A 26,917-nucleotide genomic window follows, 5' to 3' on the forward strand; every position below is an offset into this window, starting at 1 on the left:
ATCTTGAAACGGTTGGATAGATTAAAACAGGATTGTTTATATTGCGTAGAGAAAGAATGGGAGGAGGATGGGTGACTCAATTAAGTTGGGGGGGCTAATGAGTGAGATCATTATGGTAATTATAAAAGGAGAGTAAGTGTAGACATGGCCTAGTGGGGGTTAGGACTAGGAAAGCTTCTGCTCTCCTCTTACTCCTTTGGACTCAATTCAAATTGCAATGATCTATAAATTGCTTGCTTGCATTTTAATTTTGTTGTTTGTCTGTATAAAGTCAAAGGTGGGAAATTGAGTTGAGTTGAATGTTTGTTGTTCAAGTGAAGTTAATTACAGTTATTTATTTAAAGTTAAAGTTAAAGTACCAATGATTGTCACACACACAATAGGTGTGGCGAAATTATTCTCTGCATTTGACCCATCCCCTTGTTCACCCCCTGGGAGGTGAGGGGAGCAGTGGGCAGCAGCAGTGCCGCACCCGGGAATCATTTATGGTGATTTAACCCCCAATTCCAAGCCCTGATGCTGAGTGCTGAGCAGGGAGGTAATGGGTCCCATTTTTATACTCTTTGGTATGACTCGGCCAGGGGTTGAACTCACGACCTACCGATCTCAGGGCGGACACTCTAACCACTAGGCCACTGAGTAGGTATTTCTCTAGAGACCCATGATCTACATCTTTTGAAAATGTTTATTCTGTTGAGAATAAAGAATTTAGTATCATTGGGAATTTGCTGAATTGGAAAATGTGTAATTCTAAGAAAAGTTGGAATTTTGGGATGTGGGAAATTGTTATCCTGACTGTTTTTGTGCTTGGATCATTTTAAAAATGTGCATAAATGGTCTGAAAATGGGAACTTTTGGAAAAACACAACTTTTAGAATCTTAATGCTTTTAATAAGTTTAATGTTTTGGTGTTGGAAATGTTTGAACAAGTTGAGAAATGTGGAACTCTTTTTTTCTATGGGAATTCTGTCACAGGAAATGTGAATTTACTGAAAATGTTTTTAAAGACAGATTTTTTTTTTTTTAAAGTTAGTTTTGAAAGAATAAATTAAGAAATGCGGGAAATGATGGGATTTGAATTTTGGGGCCCCAAAAATGGGACATTTTGGGAAAACTGACAAGTTTTACAATGTGCAAAATAAATGTTTGAATATTTTGAATGCTACTGTGTTGGAAATGATTAAAATCTGTTGAGTAAAAAAAGTCCATTCATTTTCAATGAACATGTCAATTAATGGAATATATGAACATATTTTGGACTGTTTCAACAATCCTGTCTCAGATGTGTTAAATATCCATCCATCCATTTTTACCGCTTGTCCCTTGTGTAGGTGAAAAAAAAAGGGATTTAGACTTACCGTGTGATTGCTCTTCATCAGCGTGTCCTATAATGGAAGAGCTCATTAGCTTAAGAGGGTTAATCAGCAAGGAATGTCCTTTATCACCGGCCCTCCAATGGAGGAAGTGTAGTGTCTCTTGGTTTTAAAATGGACCTGAAAGACAAGAGAGACGTGAGCGTGCCAAGTGACTCATGTCGAGTGTCCATCCTTATCATAGCAAGATGGGAAAGCTCTCTCGCGACGGCTTGGCCTCTCAGAAGAAAGGCAGAGATTAAGACCATTCAGGAAGAGAAACAGTCTGGTGGCAGCACAAGTCAGGAACATATACTGATTGTAGACTTTCTAAAAGATGCCAGTCAGTAGTTTTTAAGCTGAAGAGAACCTCAAAGCACAATAGTTTTGGTTGGCTTTTCTTAGATTTTTCCGGTTTGGAGCAGTCAGAGGCAAGAGGAGAGGTGGATCTAACGAGAGCAGACTGTTCTTCTCCAAGCAGCTCGTCCTTCCTCGAGGCAGCAGGCTCCAACAGGCCACAATGACAGAATGGACCCTGCTTAAACGCCTCTTAGATGCAGTTCACCAGCACTCCACCATGATCGGCAGGCTGTGGCTCACCGTCATGGTGATCTTCCGGCTGCTGGTTGTTGCTGTTGCCACGGAGGACGTGTACACGGACGAGCAGGAGATGTTTGTGTGCAACACGCTGCAGCCGGGATGCGCCACCGTCTGCTACGATGCGTTTGCGCCCATCTCGCAACCTCGCTTCTGGGTCTTCCACATCATCAGCGTGTCCACTCCGTCCCTGTGTTTCATCATCTACACATGGCACAACTTGTCCAAGCTTCCCCAAAAGACCAACCAGACGCAGGCGCCGGAGCGTGAAGACGTCTCAGGGCAGTTGGGCTGGGAGGTTGGTGGACAGGAGGCATTCGGTCGGAGCTGTGACTCAGATAGCTGCTCCCTCAGCTCGCATAAGCATCTCGGGAACAACCTGCCAGAGGTCCTTCAAGGTACTACAGCCGAGGCCTTACATAAAGGAAAGCCCAAAAATATAATGTCATTTATCCAGGCACGGGTATGCGCCCACAAGGACGATAATACCGAAGCGCAAGCTGTCTCTGGAGGGGTCTTGTCCAAGTGTTACGTCTTACATGTGTGCTTGCGTGCTGTTCTAGAGGTAGGATTCGTGGTGGCCCAGTGGAAGCTTTTTGGCTTTCAGGTGCCAGTCCACATTTTGTGTTCCACGGTGCCCTGCAGCCAGCCAGTTGACTGTTATGTCTCCAGACCCACCGAGAAGACCATTTTCCTGCTCTTTATGTTCTGTGTGGGAGTTTTCTGTATTCTTCTCAACTTGCTGGAACTCAACCACCTGGGCTGGAAGAAGATCCGCCAAGCAGTGAGGATGAGAGAAGGTGCATCATGGGGGCGCTACCCGGGAAAGAGAGGTGGATACCAAATCTTTCCACCGGACACTCCTTCACTCACGTCTTCTCTGGGCTACAGGGATGTGACAAGTACGACTTCACTGCCCACTTTGGACCTGGTGATGGGACACCAAGCAGACTGTACGTGTGGCGTCGACTTCGGCAGGATGAGGAAGGAGGAGGTGGTCAGAGAGTTCGGACTGGAGCAGCCAAAGAAGCATAAAAGGGAAAGTAAGAAGGAAAAAAGACCCTCAAAGCAGAGAAGTGCTGAGATTTGGATATAGGCTGATATTCTGTTTCTTACAGACCACTGCTGCTTGAAATTGGAAACATGGCCTCAAACTTCTAAATGCGACATGTCGGAATGTCTTGATCTAATATTGATATTAGTCCGATATCAGTAATAAAATCGAATATCAGTTTCCATCTAAAAAAATCACGAATACAAGCTTTACTTGTGCATTGACAGCCAGTTAACATCTAAATGTCCTACAATGAACACACAACTTTGGTATCTTCTTGTATTTGAGTGAAGTCATCCACATAAGGGAAACGTGGTAGGTTGTATAGAGTGGGGCAAAACAGTATTTAGTAAGCCACGGATTGTGCAAGTTCTCCCACTTAAAATGATGACAGAGGTCTGTAATTTTCATCATAGGTACACTTCAACTGTGAGAGACAGAATGTGAACAAATAATTCCACAAATTCACATTGTAGGAATTTTAAAGAATTTATTTGTAAATTATGGTGGAAAATAAGTATTTGGTCAACCATTCAAAGCTCTCACTGATGGAGGGAGGTTTCGGCTCAAAATCTCATGATACATGGCCCCATTCATTCTTTCCTTAACATGGATCAATCGTCCTGTCCCCTTAGCAGAAAAACAGCCCCAAAGCATGATGTTTCCACCCCCATGCTTCACAGTAGGTGTGGTGTTTTTTGGGATGCTACTCAGTATTCTTCTTCCTCCAAACACGACGAGGTGAGTTTATACCAAAAAGTTCTATTTTGGTTTCATCTGACCACGTGACATTCTCCCAATCCTCTGCTGTATCATCCATGTATCCATTTTGGTATAAACTCAACTCGTCGTGTTTGGAGGAAGAAAAATACTGAGTTGCATCCCAAGAACACCACACCTACTGTGAAGCATGGGGGTGGAAACATCATGCTTTGGGGCTGTTCTTCTGCTAAGGGGACAGGACGATTGATCCGTGTTAAGGAAAGAATGAATGGGGCCATGTATCGTGAGATTTTGAGGCAAAACCTCCTTCCATCAGTGAGAGCTTTGAATGGTTGACCAAATACTTATTTTCCACCATAATTTAAAAATAAATTCTTTAAAATTCCTACAATGTGAATTCCTGGATTTTTTTTTCATATTCTGTCTCTCACAGTTGAAGTGTACATATGATGAAAATTACAGACCTCTGTCATCATTTTAAGTGGGAGAAATTGCACAATCGGTGGCTGACTAAATACTTTTTTGCCCCACTGTATATATATATATATATATATATATATATATATATATATATATATATATATATGTGTATACATATATACAGGTGTTGTTAAAGGTGTTGAATAAATATACAAGCATGTTTAACTCATATATAGAGTTCCTTCTTTCATGAAAAAAAGAACATAAGTTGGTCTATTTCCTTATTCTAAAGTCACATTGATTTGAATACGACAGATTTTATAGTAGTGCTGATCATTTCCACAACTTCAAATATACATTGTGCGGGAGGAAAAAGTCCTCCTCACTTTCCAAACAGAGTTTGTTTGTTTTTTAGCTTTTTTGTCAAGCTTCCATTTTTGTTTGTATACACTCTACAAGAAAAACATTGGAGGCAAACTCCCAGGCTTGTTAGTTTTCTGAAACCCTTATTTTGTTAACACAGGCAGGATAGAGCAGCACTTTTATTGTGAAGACAGGAGGGTCTTTACATATTTGACGGCCATCGTTTTTTTTTTCCTCATACGGAGCTCGCAGCATCCAGCATCATCTCACATGATCCTGGGGTGCCATGTTGGTCAATCAAGTGACAAAGGTGACGTCATAGTGAAGATTGATGATGGGTCATTTTTAGGTCTATTTTTTTTAATGCTGCCAATCGACCGACACATCCTCCACAATCACAACACCGAATTATCCTCGACCATTTATCGACATTTATGAAATTATATTTGATATGATGTGCAATTATGTCTTTCAGTAGAATATTACATCGTGAGGCAGTTGCATTAATGACAAGTGGAATGAGAAAGTTCAGGTTAGGTCATGAAAGAGTATATAAACAAACAAATTAGCATGAGAATAACAATACATTCAGGAAAAGGAAGAGAGAGTCAGGTGGAGTTTTAGGTTGTAAGGAAATATTTCAAAATCATATTGATTGTAATAAGGGATGATGTCAAGTTGATTTAAAAAAATACTTTTGATCTATTATGGTACTTATTTAATAATTTCTACAGTACAATATGTTTTAGGTTTTGTTTCTAGTCAAATGGTGATGCACTATGTAATGTTGTCCGTTGTAAAATACATTAATGCCATGCAAAAAAAGAGTAACATGTAATTAATTGATTGAAACTTTTATTAGTAGATTGAACAGTACAGTACATATTCCGTACAATTGACGACTAAATGGTAACACCCCAATAAGTTTTTCAACTTGTTTAAGTCGGGGTCCACGTTAATCAATTCATGGTACATATACAAATATAAACTATCAGCACTGTTATACTATCAGTGTAACAGTGGATCTTTTACAGGAGTTCACAAAAAAGTGAAACATGGTGTTGCTTGCTTGTAGTAAGTGTAGTTCAGTGACATTGTGACTTTTGCCACACCTAAAAGTCATGGACACTGTCAAACAAAATGTTAAGTTTCCAAGAAAAGTTGTACAAGGACTTTCTTTGGCTTCATTATGATGCAGTACAAAATAGTTTGGTGTGCTTTAACCAGCACACATTTACACTACTTTGCTGTAAAATCAGAGGCCATTTTTCTCACTTCTGGATTTACAAATTGGAAAAAAGATTTAAAAAAATGTACACATTTACACAAAAATAATCACACTCATCGGCATGCTGTTTCTGTGACTGTGCAAGAAAGTCAAACTATATGCACACAGTTGTTCATTGCTTTGGCAAATCAACAGCACTGAACAGATCATTGTTGATCCTGTTCCCACGTTATTGATTAATTGATTGAAACTTTTATTAGTAGATTGCACAGTACAGTACATATGCTGTGGTAACACCCCAATACGTTTTTCAACTTGTTCAAGTCGGAGGTCCAGGTTAATCAATTCATGGTACAAATATATACTATCAGCATAATACATTCATCAATCAATCAATCAATCAATCAATGTTTATTTATATAGCCCTAAATCACAAGTGTCTCAAAGGGCTGCAGAAAGCACAACGACATCCTCGGTACAGAGCCATATAAGGGCAAGGAAAAACTCACACGCAGTGGGACGTCGGTGACAGTGACAATGATGACTATGAGAAACCTTGGAGAGGACCGCATATGTGGGCAAGCCCCCTCCCCCCCCCAAACACCTCCCCAAGGGACCGAAAGCAATGGATGTTGAGCGGGTCTAACATGATATTGTCAATGTCCAAACCATAGTGGATCCAACATAACGGTGAGAGTCCAGTCCAAAGTGGATCCAATATAGTAGCGAGAGTCATCATACAAGTTAATCATCAGAGTATATATATTTAATTATTTTCAAAATGGGGGGTGGAATGTGGAGAGGGTTGGGGCAATATATATATATATGTTTTGTCCAGACATATTTTTCTTTGAGTTTTGACCTTTTTGTTTTTTAAAAACAATATTTTAAAAATGGCTGCCTCAGTGTTTGTGTATGTTCAGTCAAAGTGAGCTTCTTGTCTTGCCTCAGAGAATTGTTACATTGTTTTCAGGCTAATGATGAGACAAGATGCATGTGATACACAGTGAAGTGTTTTTTGTGAGCCCTAACAGTCTAAAGTTTCACAATCAACACCTGAATGAGTCACAGAAGGCAACAGAAAGAATGTGATGTCGTCATAAGACAGCAAAAACTAAACATAAAAGGGATAACATCCATGAGTCAATGTACTGGAATCTTAAATATTATATTTTTAATTAAATGTGTAGGATTATCATGCGCTATACACGCAAAACTTTTACGAAATTGAATTATTTTTAATCAAGAATTTAACGGATTTAAAAAAAAATTGTTAAATGTAACTTGTTTTGTATAATTCCATATATGCACATTGTATAAAGTCACCACATGGAGGCGCTGCATGCCTAAGAGCGGTTCCTGTTATAACCGTCTTTGACCAGCAGGTGTCTCTATTGTTCCTGTTTATTTATTTAAACTCTCCTGACTGCTTTACCATCATTTAAATAATTGATACATTTATCAGTCTGTCAAAAATGAACATAAAACATCACAACATTACATAAGGCTTTCCTGCAACTATTTAGAATAATTCAAATTGCCCTGTGATGAGGTCGCGACTTGTCCAGGGTGTACGCCGCCTTCCGCCCGATTGTAGCTGAGATGGGCACCAGCGCCCCCCGCGACCCCAAAGGGAATACGCCGTACAAAATGGATGCATGGATGGACAACAACAAATTAAATAACTTTAAAACAACACAGGCAGATTATATTATTGACAAAAATAGGCATATTATTCAGGAATTATCTATTAAAATTACAAATACAACAATGTATTATATAAGTTATTCATCATATATTATATGAAACTCACCACCTCAATAAAAAAATCCCATGTGTAACTACTTAAAGTGTAGACACAACACAACACAACTTTAAAAAAATAAATGTCTGCAGAATTTTTTTAAAATAAAATAAAATTACAATTATAAGGTATTAAATTTTAACTAATAATAAAATCATAATTCTATTATTATGAAAACAATTTCGACTTAAAAATAATGACTCTCTGCTATGCTCAGCATGGTGGTGGCGGCATCATCCTGTGGGGATGTTTCTCAGTGGCAGGAACTGGTAAAACCGTCAGTATAGAGGGAAAGATGAATGCAGCAATATACAGATACATTCTGGACGAAAACAAAAGCTTACTATACAACCTAATGGAGCTTGAGGGGAGCTGCAAAGAAGAATGAGCAAAGAGGAATGAGCGAAACCGTCCAAAGATAGGTGTGGCAAGCTTGTGGCATCGTATTCAAAATGACTTAAGGCTGTAATTGCTGGCAAAGGTGCGTCAACAAAGTATTAAGCAAAGGCTGTGAATATTTATCTACGTGTAACTTCTTATTTTTAATCCATTTGAAAAATAAGCAGAAACATTTTTTCAAATCGTCATGATTGGGGTATTGTCTGTAGAATTTTGAGGACAAAAATGAATTTATTTCATTTTGGAATAAGGCTGTATGTAACATAACAAAATGTGGAACAAGTGAAGCGCTGTGAATACTTTGCGGATGCACTGTACATTCTCTTTGTAAGTGAACATGCAGGCAACGGCCCACTTGTGTTGACAGATGGAAGATGATAACAAGCAAGTAAATAAACATTTTTGCAAATCCATTGGATGTGATGAGTTTACCTGAAAGTAGTTTTACGTGGACATTTGCCTGCAGGTAAACAAACGCATAAGGTGACTCTCAAAATATAGGTTCATGCATTTGGATGTGAGCTTGCATGCAGTTTTAGAAACCTCCGAACTGTCTGTTGCAGTCTTTTTTTTTTTTTTTTTTACCAGAATTGTGATGTAACAGATTGACGGACGTACTTATGTGGGCATCCGAGCATCTGCTGTCGGCCAGCCTCCTCCCCCACTGCTAAATTGAGACAGTCAGCAGCCCCTGCCACTTGTGTTAATCCTTCTCGTTTCATGCCCTCCCCCCAGCCCTGGTGTCTATAAAATAGACACTTATGTTGGTGCTGTGTTTTATTTCATCCTTTAAACAGTTCCAACAAAGTTGGATTAGCCCCTTAACTCTGACATAAAAAGATGGGAACATACTTGGTTGAATTGCGGAATAAAGTACTATTTGCAAATAATCGTGGCATATGCACAATAACAGCGACATGCAGTGAGAAAAATATGGATCCGATACCGATGTTTCCACTCCCATGCTTCCCAGTAGGTGTGGTGTTCTTGGGATGCAACTCAGTATTCTTCTTCCTCTCAACATGACGAGTTGAGTTTATACCAAAATGGATACATGGATGATACAGCAGAGGATTGGGAGAATGTCCTGTGGTCAGATGAAACCAAAATAGAACTTTTTGGTATAAACTCAACTCGTCGTGTTTGGAGGAAGAAGAATACTGAGTTGCATCCCAAGAACACCACACCTACTGTGAAGCATGGGGGTGGAAACATCATGCTTTGGGGCTGTTTTTCTGCTAAGGGGACAGGACGATTGATCCGTGTCAAGAAAAGAATGAATGGGGCCATGTATCGTGAGATTTTGAGTCAAAACCTCCTTCCATGAGTAAGAGCTTTGAATGGCTGACCAAATACTTATTTTCCACCATAATTTACAAATAAATTCTTAAAAATTCCTACAATGTAAATTCCTGGATTTTTTTCCCCATTCTGTCTCTCACAGTTGAAGTGTACCTATGATGAAAATTACAGACCTCTGTCATCATTTTAAGTGGGATTATATATATATATATATATATATATATATATATATATATATATATATATATATATATATATATATATATATATATATTTATATATATATATATATATATATATATATATGTTCTGCTGACTTCGACTGCGGATGTTGTGGATCGGTGGAGGGAATACTTCGAAGACCTCCTCAATCCCACCAACACGTCTTCCTTTGAGGAAGCGGTGCCTGGGGAATCTGTGGTGGACTCTCCTATTTCTGGTGCTGAGGTCGCTGAGGTAGTTAAAAAGCTCCTCGGTGGCAAGGCCCCGGGGGTGGATGGGATCCGCCCGGAGTTCCTTAAGGCTCTGGATGCTGTGGGGCTGTCTTGGTTGACAAGACTCTGCAGCATCGCGTGGACATCGGAGGCGGTACCTCTGGATTGGCAGACCGGGGTGGTGGTCCCTCTCTTTAAGAAGGGGGACCGGAGGGTGTGTTCCAACTATCGTGGGATCACACTCCTCAGCCTTCCCGGTAGGGTTTATTCAGGTGTACTGGAGAGGAGGCTTCGCCGGATAGTCGAACCTCGGATTCAGGAGGAACAGTGTGGTTTTCGTCCTGGTCGTGGAACAGTGGACCAGCTCTATACTCTCGGCAGGGTTTTTGAGGGTGCATGGGAGTTTGCCCAACAAGTCTACATGTGCTTTGTGGACTTGGAGAAGGCATTCGACCGTGTCCCTCGGGAAGTCCTGTGGGGAGTGCTCAGAGAGTATGGGGTACCGGACTGTCTTATTGTGGCAGTCCGCTCCCTGTATGATCAGTGTCAGAGCTTGGTCCGCATTGCTGGCAGTAAGTCTGACACGTTTCCAGTAAGGGTTGGACTCCGCCAAGGCTGTCCTTTGTCACCGATTCTGTTCATAACTTTTATGGACAGAATTTCTAGGCGCAGCCAAGGCGTTGAGGGGATCCGGTTTGGTGGCCATGAGATAGGGTCTCTGCTTTTTGCAGATGATGTAGCCCTGATGGTTTCATCTGGCCGGGATCTTCAGCTCTCACTGGATCGGTTCGCAGCCGAGTGTGAAGCGACCGGAATGAGAATCAGCACCTCCAAGTCCGAGTGGAGTGCCATCTCCGGGTTGGGGAGGAGACCCTGCCCCAAGTGGAGGAGTTCAAGTACCTAGGAGTCTTGTTCACGAGTGGGGGAAGAGTGGATCGTGAGATCGACAGGCGGATCGGTGCGGCGTCTTCAGTAATGCGGACGTTGTATCGATCCGTTGTGGTGAAGAAGGAGCTGAGCCGGAAGGCAAAGCTCTCAATTTACCGGTCGATCTACGTTCCCATCCTCACCTATGGTCATGAGCTTTGAAAGGTCATGACCGAAAGGATAAGATCACGGGTACAAGCGGCCGAAATGAGTTTCCTCCGCCGGGTGGCGGGGCTCTCCCTTAGAGATAGGGTGAGAAGCTCTGACATCCGGGAGGAGCTCAACGTAAAGCCGCTGCTCCTCCACATCGAGAGGAGCCAGATGAGGTGGTTCGGGCATCTGGTCAGGATGCCACCCGAACGCCTCCCTAGGGAGGTGTTTAGGGCACGTCCAGCTGGTAGGAGTTCACAGGGAAGACCCAGGACACGTTGGGAAGACTAAGTCTCCCGGCTGGCCTGGGAACGCCTCGGGATCCCCCGGGAAGAGCTAGACGAAGTGGCTGGAGATAGGGAAGTCTGGGCTTCCCTGCTTAGGGTGCTGCCCCCGCGACCCGACCTCGGATAAGCGGAAGATGACGGATGGATGGATGGATATATAAATATATAAAATTCTTGCGCCCTAATTGACTGAAAAAGTGCACACTTTTTGTTACGTTATCAATAGAAAAATGCATTTTTAAACAATATGATTTGCCTGAGCGGCTGGTAGACACAGAGAGTAACAAGCGGTAGAAAATGAATAAGAAAAGCTACATTTAAAAAAAATACAAAAATAAAATGTATAGCTTAAATGTGAGAAAAAGAACTACATGTGAAAAAAGTGAGCTAGATGTGTGGAAATGTGTTCTATATTCAAAATATATCAGCTAAAAAAAGTGTAATTGAGTTTTTACATGTGGCGCCTTCACCCGAATGCATCTGAGATAGGCTCCAGCGCCCCCCGCAATACCAAAGGGAATAAGCGGTAGAAAAATGGATGAAGGTATCAACACCACCTATTTATTGAGGGATTTGCCGTCCACTTAAGTCTGTTTCCACAGGGCTGCTACACAGCAACAGACACGGTTATATTATCCTCTCTCTACACGAGATTCTTAATCATCTCCTTGTTCATTTCCTTCTAACAGCTGCTCACTTTCTGCTGTAACGCGGTTTCATCTACACTTCTCCGTCTTTACCAAGCACTTCATTCTTGCGTTGTTTCAAGTTAGCTTAGTGATTAACATTATACCTGCTACTGCAGAGGTAGGGAACCTATGGCTCTAGAGCCAGATGTGGTTCTTTTGATGACTTCACCTGGCTCTCAGATAAATCTTAGCTGACATTGCTTAACACGATAAGTAATGAATAATTCCGTTGGTAATAACAGTGTCAAAAATAACGTTCAAAATATAAAACATTCTCATGCATTTTCATCCATCCATCCGGTTTCTACCGCACCTGTTTAAGAAGTCGCAATAATGGTAAGAAGTATTTTTTTTAATTTTTGGTTAGCCTCAGAATAACAATGTTATTAAAAAGAATAACAGACTTATTATACTCTGAAAATGTTGGTCTTTCTTAAAAATGCACGCATATAGTTGTATTCAGTATTAAAAAAATATATATTATATGGCTCTCACGGAAATACTTTTAAAAATATTTGGCTTGTATGGCTCTCTCAGCCAAAAAGGTTCCTGACCCCTGTACTACTGCTTGTTTGTACTCGGTGTGTAACATGTTGAGCCTCATCCTCCAGTGATAATAGTACGTATAATGGTATTATAAATTGCCTCAATAGGGGTGATTATTATCTTAGGAGAATGATATGTCAATGGCTGCTAACAGCCTTTGTCAAGTGTGGGACCAAAAATCAATGAAGTATCAGCCAAAGGGGATTGGCAATGACAGGCATTAATTGGCATTGGGCAATGGTGTACTTTTGAACAAAAACTATCCGATACTGATCGGTGGCTCATTAATCAGATTGGATCCACTAAAAGAATCAACATTGCTATGACGAAGTGGAAAAGCATTGATGAGGAATACCTGGATGCTTATAACGGACTTGTTCCTGCTGGAGTCCACAGGTCCTGCAATGAAGTCATTGACAGTCCCTGGGAAAACTTTACCAAGCAGGTGAGATTTTACAGACAACAATGAAGACTGAAGACTTTTCAAAAGATATCCAGAATCCTCAGATTCGACAACAGAAATGTCAGAGCAAGATCTGATAAGCTTACCCCATCAGGGATGTCTGAGAGAAATGGCTGCAGTTACTTCCAGATGTTGAACCCAGGTGCAGAGGTGAAAGTGGATGGTAGGAAATCGCATGCCCAGTAAACCAGGGAAGTATGACATAAAAATCTGTGCGGCCTGTGACAGAAAAAACAGCTATGCATGGAATATACAGATGTACACAGATTTGTTTGAAATGTCAAATGTATATTTTGTGCTGTTTTATTTTATAAATGTTTGTGCTTGACTTAAAAGTTATGTTGCGGGGAAAAAAAACCACTTTCGCCCCTTTCTTTAAATAAATATATAGGGTCGAAATTGACCCTTAACACCATAAATCCTGTACATTATGGTTAATGATATTAAAATGAAAAAATATAGTACATTTATTTAGGAGATGTGCTGTAATACCCATCAGTGATGGGTAACAAAATGTTATTTACTTCTGTCGGGGTTTGTCTGTTAGTGAGTTTGAAAAATAACTCAGTAAGTTACAGGCAGACTTCCATGAAAACATTGAAAAATGAGCTAAGGAACCAGTTATTATATTTTGGAAATTATCCGATTCATCGGTCGTGTGTTTAATTATAGTAGCCCTAATTCCATTCACACAAAGAGAGAAGTCTGACATGAAGGTTCACTCTAATTATTAGTAATTAATAGAGAATCCCATACTTGCCAGCCCTCCTGGATTTTCCGGAAGACTCCCGAAATTCAGCGCCTTGCCCGAAAACTTCCCGGGACAAATTTTGTCCCGAAAATCTCCCGAAATTCAGGCGGAGCTGGAGGGGGCGTGGCCTCCAGCTCCATGCGGACCTGAGTGACGTTTCGACAGCCTGTTTTCACGTCCGCTTTCCCACAATATAAACAGCGTGCCTGCCCAATGACATTATAACTGTAGAATGATCGAGGGCGAGTTCTTGGCTTATTATGTGGGTTTATTGTTAGGCAGTTTCATTAACGTCCACCACAACACACAACAACAGCAGTCACGTTTTCGTCTACCGTAAAGCAGTTCGTCTGCCGAAAACAGCAATGTTGTGACACTCTTCAACAGGACAATACTGCTATCTACTGTACATGCATATGTGACAATAACATCTACAGCTTTTAGAGAGTGCAGTGCACAACTGCGCACACGACAAGGAGACGAAGCAGAAGAACGAGGAAGATACAGCCATGGCGACGCCGACGACGAGTAAGATGAAGAAATACGCTTGTAAGTTCCAAGCCACAGCTGCGATTGGACCTGGATAGCCTCCGGGAAGAAGTAGTGGCAGTGAAGATCTTCCTCAGAAAGCAAAGATTGACCGTTTTTGGGCCATGCTAGGGAGAGATGGATTATTCCAGACTCTAGTGCATTTGATGAAAGCACTTATGTGCTTGCCACACAGCAATGCATCATCAGAGAGGGTGTTCAGCATGGTTAAAAAAATAGTGACAGAGAATAGAACAAGGATGGACAATTCAACCCTTAACTCAACAATGAGTAGATGTGTTATGTGTGTGTATATGTGTAGAATTTAAAAAACAATATTTTCATGGATAAGAAAACCTAGCAAGGTAACAAGAGATGAGAAATAAACAGTAAAATATTTAATTATTAGTGTATTTTGCAGCTGATTTCAAAGGGTCATTATGCAATTTTTTTCTACATTTAAAATACTTTATTGTCTGCTTAACATATAATTTTAGTGCTTTGCTCAAAACTTTGCGTAGAATTGGTTTTATAGACCATCTTCAGGCCAAATGAGCAGTTTTCTGGGTGTTTTTATTAACGTGCAGAAGCCCTCTTTCAGGCCAAGCCCCCACCACTGCGTTGCCCCACCACCACCGTCTACTTACAGACATCAGTTAATCCCATATATTTCTTTTTATTACAAATGGCAAAAGCAGAATATTTTAGCATGCATCTGCATGTACGAGGCGGTCTGCCGCACAACAAGAGGACAGAGAAAAATAAGGAACTTATTGACTACAACTAAAAAAAAGGCGGACTCGCGCAAAGCTATCGGGTAAAGCTCTACCGCCGTGATTCTCAATCTTTTTTTGTATCAAGTACCACCGCAGAAAACTCTTGGATCTCCAAGAACCACGTTAATGACCAACATTAAAATACACTAGCGTATTGTCCTAAGTATTCATAAAAAACAAGGCAGAGCTTTTATTGCACAAGTGGCTCAGTAGCCTAGTGGGTAGAGTGTCCGCCCTGAGATCGATAGGTTGTGAGTTCAAACTCCGGCCGAGCCATACCAAGGACTATAAACAAAAATGGGACTCATTACCTCCCAGCTTGGCACTCAGCATCAGGCGTTGGAATTGGGGGTTAAATCACCAAAAATTATTTCCGGGCAGGGCCACCGCTGCTGCTCACTGCTCCCCTCACCTGAGAGTGATGGGTCAAATGCAGAGGATAATCTCACCACACCTAGTGTGTGAGTGACAATCATTTAAAAAAAAAGAAATATTTAATATTTTTGGCCACTCTAACATTCGACAGTTTGAACAGTGTTTGACTATAGGAAAATAAAACACTGTACTTTAATCTAGTGATTCTTTGGCATACCAGTTGATGAAGCCTGCGTACTACGAGTGGTACACGTTCCACAGTTTGAGAATCACTACTCTACCGTAAATTCTAAACAGTTCAATTGTTTTATAAATATTCCTGCAATGCCTCCATAGTTGTCCAAATTTTCAAGACTTATGTGGATCCCAAATACGCAAAAACAGGTACAGAAAGATGGCTTTGTATAATAAGACCACTTTAATACACAAGCCAAAACCGACCCTTTAACACAAGAGGTGCTAACAGAAAGACGAGAAAGATCACAGAATATTGCAAGGAGTAATAAAGATGACCCAACTGATTTTTTTCCAAGCCTCAACTCTCTCCGAATTGAAGAATAATTTTAATTAGACACTATATAAATGTAGAGATAGAAATATGTTGTGCTTAAAAAGGAGACGCGTAGATTTTTGAAAAGTTACAAAATCTTTATTGCAATTTGTTGCCATTGGAGGAGGTGAAACCTGAAGTAAAAATAAGCATGCATCTCATTTACAAAATAACACAAACAGACAAAACAAAAATGGGAATGACATTTGGGGTACACCACCAACTATATCCAAGCATGTTGATATTCTCTCAACTTAAAAGTAAAAAAAAAAAATGTGTCCTGTGTTTGGGTATCAGCGATGCTGGCCCTGTATTTACTTGGTGTCGGATGGAGAACAAAATGTGCAGTATCGCCACCCCTGTAAGACCACTGTTGGTCTTACAGGATATATTTTACAGTCGTAAACTGTTTAAGCATTATGGAGAACATTTTGGAAAACAAAAAGGAAGCTATTTCTTTTAATTCTGTATTGTTATGATGTGAAAAAATATATGTATTTAAGGTAAACAGAACATTAATAATATATGAATGGCAAGTAATCAATGAAAATATTGTGATAACCAAGATTAAAAGTTTGAATTGAACACCTAATGTTGCAGGAAATAAGGATACTAGATAAAGATACTGTACAAAGTGGGTTATGATCCCTGAGCCTCCAATTCTGATGCTGGGGTGTCTGGCTCCTCATCATTGTAGATATTCTCAGCCTAAAATAACAAAAAATGCAACATTTCAAACAAAGGGTACACTTTATTTACATGTAACACAATTCTAATAAAAAATATACATTTTCCATTACCGTGTTTAAAAAGACAAAGTAGAAAAATATATAATGGGCGGGGCACTTTGTTACAAGATGCTCAAACCGATCCAATGTAGGTCAATATATGCTAACATATTTTGAGAAAAGTGGAATATTTAGTAATATATATCTTTATTACAAATTATTTCTATAATAGGCCAAGAGCCAATAAAAAAAACAGCTCTTAAGCCGCACTTTGGACACCCTGGCCTAAAGTAAATGGAAATATAATGAGGTGAGAGAACAATGTATTCACCATCTGCCAGACTTGCATGATGTTGTCTTCCGAAACGGAACAGATGACCCAGGGTTCATTGGGGTTCCATGAAAAGTCTGAGATCTTAGCTGTGTGGCCACCATGGATGAACTAATTAGAGGGAAAACGTGCATTAGAAAAGGAAAACCAGACACACTCCTGAACTGAATCACAAATGTCATATCTGAAAGAAATTGACAAGGAAGTCTTTGATCATCTGATGCAAAGCCTTTTGAAGTTCACTGCAATTTTCGATAAATGCCAATAATTGATTTGTTGTCTTCGGTGGCAGCGGCATATGGATGGCTCCATAGTACCCTAACTTTCCCCAGGGGAGTAACAATCATTCAAATGTATGATTTAAAGATTGAACGGCAATCTTAAATTCAAGTCCTACCAGCAGCTCTGGTGGGCCGTCTTCAGCATCTTCAGCAGACTGCTCCTCCCCGATTTTACTGAAGAGCAAAGCATAAAGAAGCAAATGTGTTTAGTGCAATCTCGTTTTTTTAATAATAACTACAGAGCAGGGTGGTTTGCTGGCCCCTGAATTCAGTTTAAAAGCCAATTCAACCAATCCCTGTGTACTATGTGGAGTAGGCCTGGGCGATATGGCCTCCAAATAAAATCTATTTTTTTACTTAAAATTTGACTTAAATTTTTTCCCCCTACTTTTTAATTCGATATGTCGAAAACAAGTTTTTCTTTCATTTGATCAAAAACTAATGTATTGAAATGACACCGGATACTGTGCATCTTACTCTTAGCAAAATTCTAATTTGTATAAAGTTGTTCTTTTTACCAAAAAATGATTCCCGGGCGAGGCCACTGCTGCGGCCCACTGCTCCCCTCACCTCCCAAGGGGGTGAACAAGGGGATGGGTCGAATGCATAGGACATATTTCACCACACCTATTGTGTGTGTGACAATCATTGGCACTTTAACTTAACTTTTTAGACCAGCTATCAATTGTACTTTTTATGGAATCATTTTAAATTTTTTTTATTTTTTTTGGGGAGCAATACTTTTACTTCTGTTAAGAAAAATGTAGCATTGAGATCAATAAAGTGAAAACTTTAAACTTCAGCCTTGAATAGAATACTTAAAGATTTTGTATTTTACATTGTATCCAAATAAATAATGAAGTAAAAGAATTAGAGGACTGTCATTTGTTATAGTGAGTGGGTAAAGTAAACACAGCCTATTTCATTCACACATCCTTGCTATGTGCAGAGCAACTGCTTTAGTGATCGCTCGACATATTGTGCTTCTTTCTCCTCATACATATCTGGTGTAAATTATTAAATCATAGTAAGGTAATTTTTAGCGTGTAGTTTGTTTGTTGTTGGGGTCTTGTTCGCCTTGTAAAGAATTGTATTTCCCGCACTCAGCTGGAGGCATCGGTTTCAGATGCTGGAACAAGTGTGTTGTGCTGCTGCCTTTTTGAAACAAACTTGTTCCACACCTGTTGCCGCAAAACCAAAGTATTGACAACCCTTTTTTTTCTTTGGAACAAACGTCTCGCTTTTGTTGCCGTTAGTATTAGCCATGTTTTGCTATGTGTGCCGCTAAGGAAGTAAGGGCTACAACGCAAGCTACAGAAGCTCCTAAGGGGCAAAAAGTATGCCGAAGCAAGAAGATATATATATATATATATATATATATATGTGTATACATATTATATATATATATATATATATATATATATATACATACATTTTTTTTTTTAATCATCTGCAACAAAACATTTTAATATATAGATACAATCATTGTATCGCCCAGGCCCCTAGGAATTTTGCACAATCCCTGGAATTTATCGGCACATTTTTGGTAACATGACCATGCTGATCACCAAACTCCTCCCTTAGTTTTTTTGTAAATACTATATTACTTTTCTGTATAATATAATTTAGTTGAATAGCCCTGCTCTATAGTGTTCTGGTGTAAAAAATTAAGTATTTCATATCTTCACAAAAACGTTACAATTTGTGATATTTTTATTTAAGTCAGCACATAGGTCGATGAGTGTAATTTCCGTAAATTGGCTGCTATCCCCGAGAAGGAGTATTTCATCAAACTGTGGACAACTCTTACCTTAGATCCCACACATTCAGACGTCGATCAGTGCCACTGGAGGCCAGGATTGTCTCATTGTGAGGGGACCACTGCACCTAAAAAGTTTGATGTATAACATTTTTTTATAAGCAGCCTGAAAAAACATACACCATACAATTTATTTTACCACTCATCGTAGATCTATGTGTATCTATCTGAAATATGTGCAGTAGTTTGGAATAAACCAACAAAACATGTGAAATTGCCCCTTTAGTATAACAACCCCCTCTAAAAAAACCTGCACATTTTTTGTAGGGCTGTTAAATTATTGCATTAATCGCGATTTATTCATTCCAGTCATATTTACCGCGTTGTTCTTTTTTAATCGTGGTAGTCTAATTTTTAATTCTGTAACATTACGGTCTCTGTATGCCTGCAAGTTGCCTCACCCTATTCTTGTGCTTGACTAAGACCAATTCTTCGCCATGTGGCACAAGGGTAAGGTGTATCCATGGCAAAAAAGAGGTATTACTTTGTGGTGAGACTTGGCGGTGATAACCGCTTTAAACAGTGGTGATAGAATTAATATATCTAACAGTGTAAAATATTAATAATAAACTTAAGGATGTATCAGAATTGTGTTTGTTTGAATGTTGTTTTGTTTTTATAGTCTCTTTTCGATTTTCAACAAGTCAAATGTATATTTTAAGAACACAATAAATAAAATTGTAAAAAAACAAGTAAAAAAACAAGCACTGTGGCATAAAACTATCCCTGAACCCAATCTTGGACACCTCTGGTTTACAGTCCTTTTAAGGAACACTAAGGGTTTGTTTTACTAACTATTTTAATGCTACAATAGGTGCTGTGTTCATTGGAGAGAGGCAACACTTACTCCAGTGGTTGCAAAAAAATGCATAAAAAAATATTATTGGGACACCAAAACGTATCAATTGGATTTGTTTTAATATGCCCCTTATGTCCTCAAGCAGCAATCAAATTAGGTTGCTAAATAGACAATGTAGGTCATATTTCTTTATTTCTGACCATCCAAAATCTTGACACATATATTTATGTGTCAAGATGCAATTCTTGCCTGTCCTTTGCAAAGCGAGCAATTTTCCTGCAGCCGTGTGTGGAACTGTCAGTTTGCCAATCCTTTTGACATCAGTTTACCAGTCCTTTTGACACGTGTTAAATAAAATGCAAACTAGTGCTCGCAAAATTGGTGATGAGTGTTTATAAATCACAATGCACCTGCAAAATAATTACATTTGCATTCTCCTCCCATTAATGTGGCCATTTTTGATGATCAGCATATATTTTGTATAATAATGAAGACAGGCGCAAAAATGATTGCACACATTATTCTGTTCACTTAACAGACGCGATCCACTTTCCACACTTTTAGTGGAACAGTTTACCGTGTGCTGTCAGGTAGGACTGGGCGATATATCAATACACACAATATATCGCGGGTTTGTCTCTGTACGATATAAAAAATGACTATATCGTGATATTCGAGTATACTGTACGTTCTCACGCAGATGCTTTTAGCTGCGGGCATTACACTACAGGCTCTTCCAACTCCTTGTGTCTCCTTCTCACAGACAGCAAGTGCACAAACTTACACACGTCACATACTGTCATGTCATACGTCACATACGTATATGCCCTCGCCCAGTAGAGAGGTAGCAGCATGGGTAAGGTTAACTGGGACTCTAGCAAAGCCGTGCGAGTGGTAACACGAGAGAAAGATGGTACAAAACAGGTAACAAATGAAAGAAGAATTCCCAAGAAAAACAGCAGGGGGTCCATCGTCTGGCGGTGGTTCGGCTTCAAGGGGGAAGATGTCGAATACACAAATTCAATTTGTCAAGTGTGGGGCACAACTTCAAGCGTTGCTACCAAAAGTAGCATTACTGCTAATATGTAGCATCATTTGAAAAGTCACCTGCTAATAACTTTAATAAATACAGTTTTGGTCAATTGACTTAGTTGTGATTTCCTTCTCTGCATAAAAGTTTAAAATGAGCATATATTAATGCGGTATGAATAAGAATGTTTTAATGTAGACTCATAGAATAATCATAATGCTGTGATTATATGTCTCGAGTGTTCATTCAAGGCTGAGGCAAAATATCGAGATATATATCGTGTATCGCGATATGGCCTAAAAAATATCGAGATATTAAAAAAAGGCCATATCGCCCAGCCCTACTATCAGGTTTGCACGCATTTTAGTTCACGCAACTCTTTGGTTAAAGTGTATTAATGATATTTACTTTTAGTAAAAGGAAGTTCCATTTTGATAAGACAGCAAAGTACAGCAATAATAGCTCCAATTTGTTGTGACGTTTTCCTTCTCTACTGAACGTATACTCGTCACTCAGTACAAAAAAAAACAACTATGGGAGGTGAAGTGTTCAGAAACAGGTGCAGAGCACTTTAGGGGACGGGGGTGCAAGCAGTCATCTAGAATGACCTCTTTGGCTGTGTTGTATGGACTGCATTGCACAATTTACATCCTTCTAAATCTCCACTTTCACGCCGACTGCCACACTCTTTTTGTCTGACTATTTTGTCACTTGAACGTGGCGTGTGGGAAGTTGGTACACAGCGACGCCAAACAGAACAGTAGCGTCCATACAGGAAATTCTGACACAAATGCAGGTACTGCCTTTTTAAAGGGGAACTGCACTTTTTTGGGGGAATTTTGCATATCGTTATGAAAGACAAGACGATGGATGGTTTTGGGTTATGTACATGATGTACATATATATGTAATGTAGTAACGGGCAAATTTATAATAACATTTATTATATACGTATTTTGATAATTTTAATCAAACGCAACCCATTAATTTAAAAAAAGCCTCACAATGTTTGCTTTTTTTAACATTACTGCAGACTTCATGAGAGCCAAAAAACATCATAAAACATCCCTTACTGTGAAATGCTGTTTTTAGGAAACCATCTGATGAGATGTTCACATATTCCCATTTAAGTTATGACCCAAAATACTTGTGAACAAAGCGTATTTTTGTGTCGTTCTCGCTATTTCCAGGTTTGAATTGGCTGTCAAAATGTACCAACTTGTTGGAATTTGTCTTGGTTCTTCTACTTTCGAGGTTACAGGCATGATTTATGATCTACAATAAAGTTTGACAAGAAAGGAAACAGGGAAGCAACCGATCAGTCGATCATGTCAACATTGGCACTCGTGATCACGGCGCCACTATAATAGTTTGTGTGCGTTAGCGCCTATAATAACAATATCAGTAATACTTATCAAGTCACAAAATGTAAAAGGAATATTGCTGGCGCTTTTTGGATGATTTTCTATTGTGTTTTATGGGTGGAACAGAGGCCCTTCCATTGGCTCCGCTGTAAGTCCACTTTTATTTACGTTGTCCTTACAAGTTGGAATGCATTTTTTTTTTAAACATCGGTCATCATGTCTTCATAATGATTGTGAACGATAGGTATGAAAAAAAAAAAAAAAGTGCTATTCCCTTTTAAACAACTTCCAAAATCGTTTTGCACTCGGTCTCAACGTCTGCTTCAGACTCCTTACAATTAGCTACTCGCACAAGGTGCTCTGATCTCAAGGACTCTGCTGGCTGGATCCCGGCGCTGCTGGACAGAATGGCCGGGAGCAAAGTATGGAATTGGACTGCTTGTATTAAAGGCTTTAATCGAACATTTTAGATGCAAGCTGATGTAATCTAATACATATGTGTTTTATACTGGACTGACATTAATATCAGACCTGGATACTCAAGTAGTTAATGAGATATGAAGAAGGGGTAGGATTAAATAAACATAGATTTCCCTACTCCTTTTTGGAATTTGCATTATCATTACCATCGTTTTTTCTTTGAAAAAAGTTAACCAATTTGAGGACTTTGACCTTTTTGCTACTGTTCCATGATTGGAAAGTTGATCAACCATTGTTCAGCTTTTTCCATATGCATTAAAACCCTGTCAACATCTTTGCCATTGTTTGCAATTATTTCATTTTGAGATGCAAGTATGCCCAACGAAAGACTGCATTATTACAGAGCTGACTTAGAAGTGACACCTTTTCACTATTGTTCGGCAATATTGATTGGCAAAATAAAAGTTTTTCTAAACGAAAGCAATTTAAGCACATACCTGAAAGATTTCATCTTTGTGGGATTCAAAGGAATGGAGCTTCAGTTTGAGGTTCCTTAGATCCCACAGTGCAACGGTCTGAGGAACAAAACAAGATTTTCATTACCAACACATTACTGGTAGATGTTAATCTGAAGAGTCCCGCCTCTTTCTATTGCTTAGTATAATAACTCTCTGGGCTACTCAGCCTCCAAAGCTAAAAAACAACAATAAAAAAACAACGCATATTTTGGACACTGCACTTTATTGTATGTTATTGCAAGAGTTGTTGAATGACAACACAACTAAAAACAAGTCAGCACCAGGAAAACGTTGGCACGAAAAAGCCGAACATGCCATAGCAGAGTCTTAAAGGAGACTTACCGTATTTCCTTGAATAGCCGGGTTTTTATAAATTGTTTATTGTATATTGTATTTTATACTATATATATATATATATATATATATGTATATATATACACATATATATATATATACACACACGCATATATATACACACACACACACACATATATATATATATATATACACACACATATATATATATATATATACATTTTCTACTGCTTATTCCCTTTGGGGTCGCGGGGGGCACTGGTGCCTATCTCAGCTACAATCGGGCGGAAGGCGGGTACAGCCTGGACAAGTCGCCACCTCATCCAAGGGACAACACAGATAGACAGACAACATTCACACTCATGTTCATACACTAGGGCCAATTTAGTGGTGCCAATCAACCTATCCCCAGGTGCATGTCTTTAGAAGTGGGAGGAAGCCGGAGTACCCGGAGAGAACCCACGCATTCACGGGGAGGACATGCAAACTCTACAAAGAAAGATCCCGAGTCCGGGATTTAACCCTGACTACTCAGGACTTTCGTATTGTGAGGCAGACGCACTAACCCCTCTGCCCCTGTGAAGCCCTCTATATCTATCTATATCTATATCTATATATATATATATATATATATCAGGGTTTCCCACACATTAATTTATTTGTTGCGGCCCGCCACGAAAAAATTACGGCCGCCACAAAAAAAAAAAAAAAAAAAAATGTTTTTAAATAAATAACATTTTTTCGGCTTTTGACTTGCTTGACCGCTCATAAAAGCAATGGGACTCTGTCTGTGAATGGAGTTTGTAGTTACATATTATATAAATATGTAAATATTATATAAATATGTACATAAAGTGTTGTAATTATATTCCAACTCCGCGTTCTTCTTGGTCATCGGCGTCGCAACCCCCCCCCCCGACCACACCACCACAAATAGATGCCTGACCTGTGGGAAACACTGTATATATATATATATATATATATATATATACACATATATATATATACACATATATATATATATATATACATATATATATATATATACATACATATATATATATATACATACATATATATGTATATATATATATATATATATACATATATATATATATATATATATATATATATATACATATACATATATATACATATATATATTTACATTCTATGTGTTCAATAATGTGCATTGTCCCCTGTAACATAGATATGAGAAATACAACAATTGAAATCATATCGGAGTTTCATTATACATCTGTAAACAAGCCCTTTTGCGTGTCCGGTGAGACTGGCGGAAGTTAAGTTGGAGAAATCGCAGTCTTTAATAAATCAGTTTCTGAGCCGCACAGTATCAAATGCATCACAGACAGGTACCAGTCCCTACAGGTGGTTGAGGACAACCGGTCTAATGACTGCGTCTATTGGCGCAAGAGAAAGAGAATGGCTGTGTTAATATGACACATAACAGAGTTGGTTTTGAGATGGTTTGTACGGCAGAAAATGACCAGTTTTGCTAGAGAGAAGTTTTATTTTGATAATGTTTTTTGGTGTGGTTACGGCCGACAAACAGTTTTGCTCAATTAAGTGGTCAATAGACCTCCTCTCCTCTTTAAAGCTTTTCGACAAAAGTTACATTAGTGAACAGTGTCGACAAACATATTTTTATCTGTTGTGGCTGCGTTTTGCATTGCAAAATAGTAGAGAGTAAATTGATAAATGTTTATTTTGTTTACAGTGTTGGTTGTATTTTATTTTGAGCGTGGCATAGATTAGCTGTGCGCGGAGGATGCCCGAGCAGTGCACATTTGTGCAAACACCATAGAGCAGTGGTTCTCAACCTTTTTTCATTGATGTACCCCCTGTGAACATTTTTTTAATTCAAGTACCCCCTAATCAGAACAAATAATATTTGGTTGAAAAAAAGAGATAATGAAGTAAAATACAGCACTATGTCATCAGATTCTGATTTATTCAATTGTATAACAGTGGAAATATTGCTCATTTGTAGAGGTCTTTCTTGAACTATTTGGAAAAAAAGATACAAAATAACTAAAAACTTGTTGAAAAATAAACAAGTGATTCAATTATAAATAAAGATTTCTACACATAGAAGTACTCATCAACTTAAAGTGACCTATTTGGGGATTGTACAAACCCCGTTTCCATATGAGTTGGGAAATTGTGTGAGATGTAAATATAAATGGAATACTGTGATTTGCAAATAATTTTCAACCCATACTCAGTTGAATATGCTACAAAGACAAACTATTTGATGTTTAAACTGATAAAAAAATTTTTTTTTGCAAATAATCATTAACTTTAAAATTTGATGCCAGCAACACGTGACAAAGAAGTTAGGAAAGGTGGCAATAAATACTGATAAAGTTGAGAAATGCTCATCAAACACTTATTTGGAACATCCCACAGGTGTGCAGGCTAATTGGGAACAGGAGGGTGTCATGATTGGGTATAAAAGCAGCTTTTATGAAATGCTAAGTAATTCACAAAAAAGGATGGGGCGAGGGTCACCAATTTGTAAGCAAATTGTTGAACAGTTTTAGAACATTTGTCAATGAGCAATTGCAAGGAATTTAGGATTTTATCATCTACGGGCCGTAAAATCATCAAAAGGTTCAGAGAATCTGGAGAAATCACTGCACGCAAGTGATGATATTACGGACCTTTGAGCCCTCGGGCGGTACTGCATCAAAAACCGACATCAGTGTGTAAAGGATTTCACCACACGGGCTCAGGAACACTTCATAAGACCACTGTCAGTTGCTACATCTGTAAGTGCAAGTTAAAACTCTTCTATGCAAAGCAAAACCCATTTATCAACAACACCAAGGAACGCCGCTGGTTTTGCTGGGATGGAGCTCACTTAAAATGGACTGATGCAAAGTGGGACAGTTTTCTGTGGTCTGACGAGTCCACATTTCAATTATATTTGGAAACTGTGGATGTGGTGTCCTCTGGAACAAATAGGAAAATAACCATCCGGATTGTTATAGGCGCAAAGTTCAAAAGCCAGCATCTGTGATGGTATGGGGGTGTATTAGTGCCAAAGGTATGGGTAATGTACACATCTGTGAAGGCACCGTTAATGCTGAATGGTCCATACAGGTTTTGGAGCAACATATGTTGTCATCCAAGCAACATTATCATGGACGCCCCTGCTTATTTCAGCAAGACAATGCCAAGCAACGTGTTACAACAGCGTGGTTTCGTAGTAAAAGAGTGCGGGTACTTTCCTGGTCCGCCTGCAGTCCAGACCTGTCTCCCATCGAAAATGTGTGGCGCATTATGAAGCGTAAAATACGACAGCGAAGACCCTGGACTGTTGAACGACTAAAGCTTTACATAAAACAAGAATGAGAAAGAAATCCACTTTCAAAGCTTCAACAATTAGTTTCCTCAGTTCCCAAACGTTTATTGAGTGTTGCTAAAACAAAAGGTGATGTAACACAGTGGTGAACATGCTCTTTCCCAACTGCTTTGGCCATGAAATTCTAAGTTAATTATTATTTGCCAAAAAAAAAAAAAAAGTTTATGAGTTTGAACATCAAATATCTTGGACCAGTAGAATGGAAAA

General features: G+C 39.1%; 2 protein-coding genes across 3 annotated transcripts in view; one reads left to right on the forward strand and one right to left on the reverse strand.

The window, feature by feature from the left end:
- Positions 1-1,872: 1,872 nt before the first annotated feature.
- On the forward strand, positions 1,873-3,045 carry gjd6 (gap junction protein delta 6). The gene is made up of 2 exons (XM_061893560.1): positions 1,873-2,347; positions 2,444-3,045. The coding sequence occupies exons 1-2, from the start codon at positions 1,873-1,875 to the stop codon at positions 3,043-3,045; spliced, it is 1,077 nt and encodes a 358-aa protein (XP_061749544.1).
- A 13,170-nt stretch (positions 3,046-16,215) lies between these two features.
- LOC133541208 (histone-binding protein RBBP7) overlaps positions 16,216-26,917 on the reverse strand; it is a 31,005-nt gene continuing 20,303 nt past the window's right edge. For both annotated transcript variants that reach the window (XM_061884393.1, XM_061884382.1), the window contains exons 8-12: positions 22,987-23,064; positions 18,869-18,945; positions 17,175-17,232; positions 16,778-16,888; positions 16,216-16,426 (exon numbers count right to left, since the gene is read on the reverse strand). In XM_061884393.1, coding sequence (XP_061740377.1) covers positions 16,358-16,426; positions 16,778-16,888; positions 17,175-17,232; positions 18,869-18,945; positions 22,987-23,064 — 393 coding nt within the window. In that variant the 3' untranslated portion in view covers positions 16,216-16,357. The remainder of the gene's footprint in view (positions 16,427-16,777; positions 16,889-17,174; positions 17,233-18,868; positions 18,946-22,986; positions 23,065-26,917) is intronic.

The sequence above is a fragment of the Nerophis ophidion genome, linkage group LG02 (assembly GCF_033978795.1).
Source record: "Nerophis ophidion isolate RoL-2023_Sa linkage group LG02, RoL_Noph_v1.0, whole genome shotgun sequence".
NCBI classification, from domain to species: Eukaryota; Metazoa; Chordata; class Actinopteri; order Syngnathiformes; family Syngnathidae; genus Nerophis; species Nerophis ophidion.

Coding starts and splice junctions, on each gene's coding strand:
- gjd6 (XM_061893560.1), top strand. CDS start 1,873: ATGACAGAATGGACCCTGCTTAAACGCCTCTTAGATGCAGTTCACCAG. Junction 2,348..2,443: donor CCTGCCAGAGGTCCTTCAAG/GTACTACAGCCG, acceptor ATAATACCGAAG/CGCAAGCTGTCTCTGGAGGG.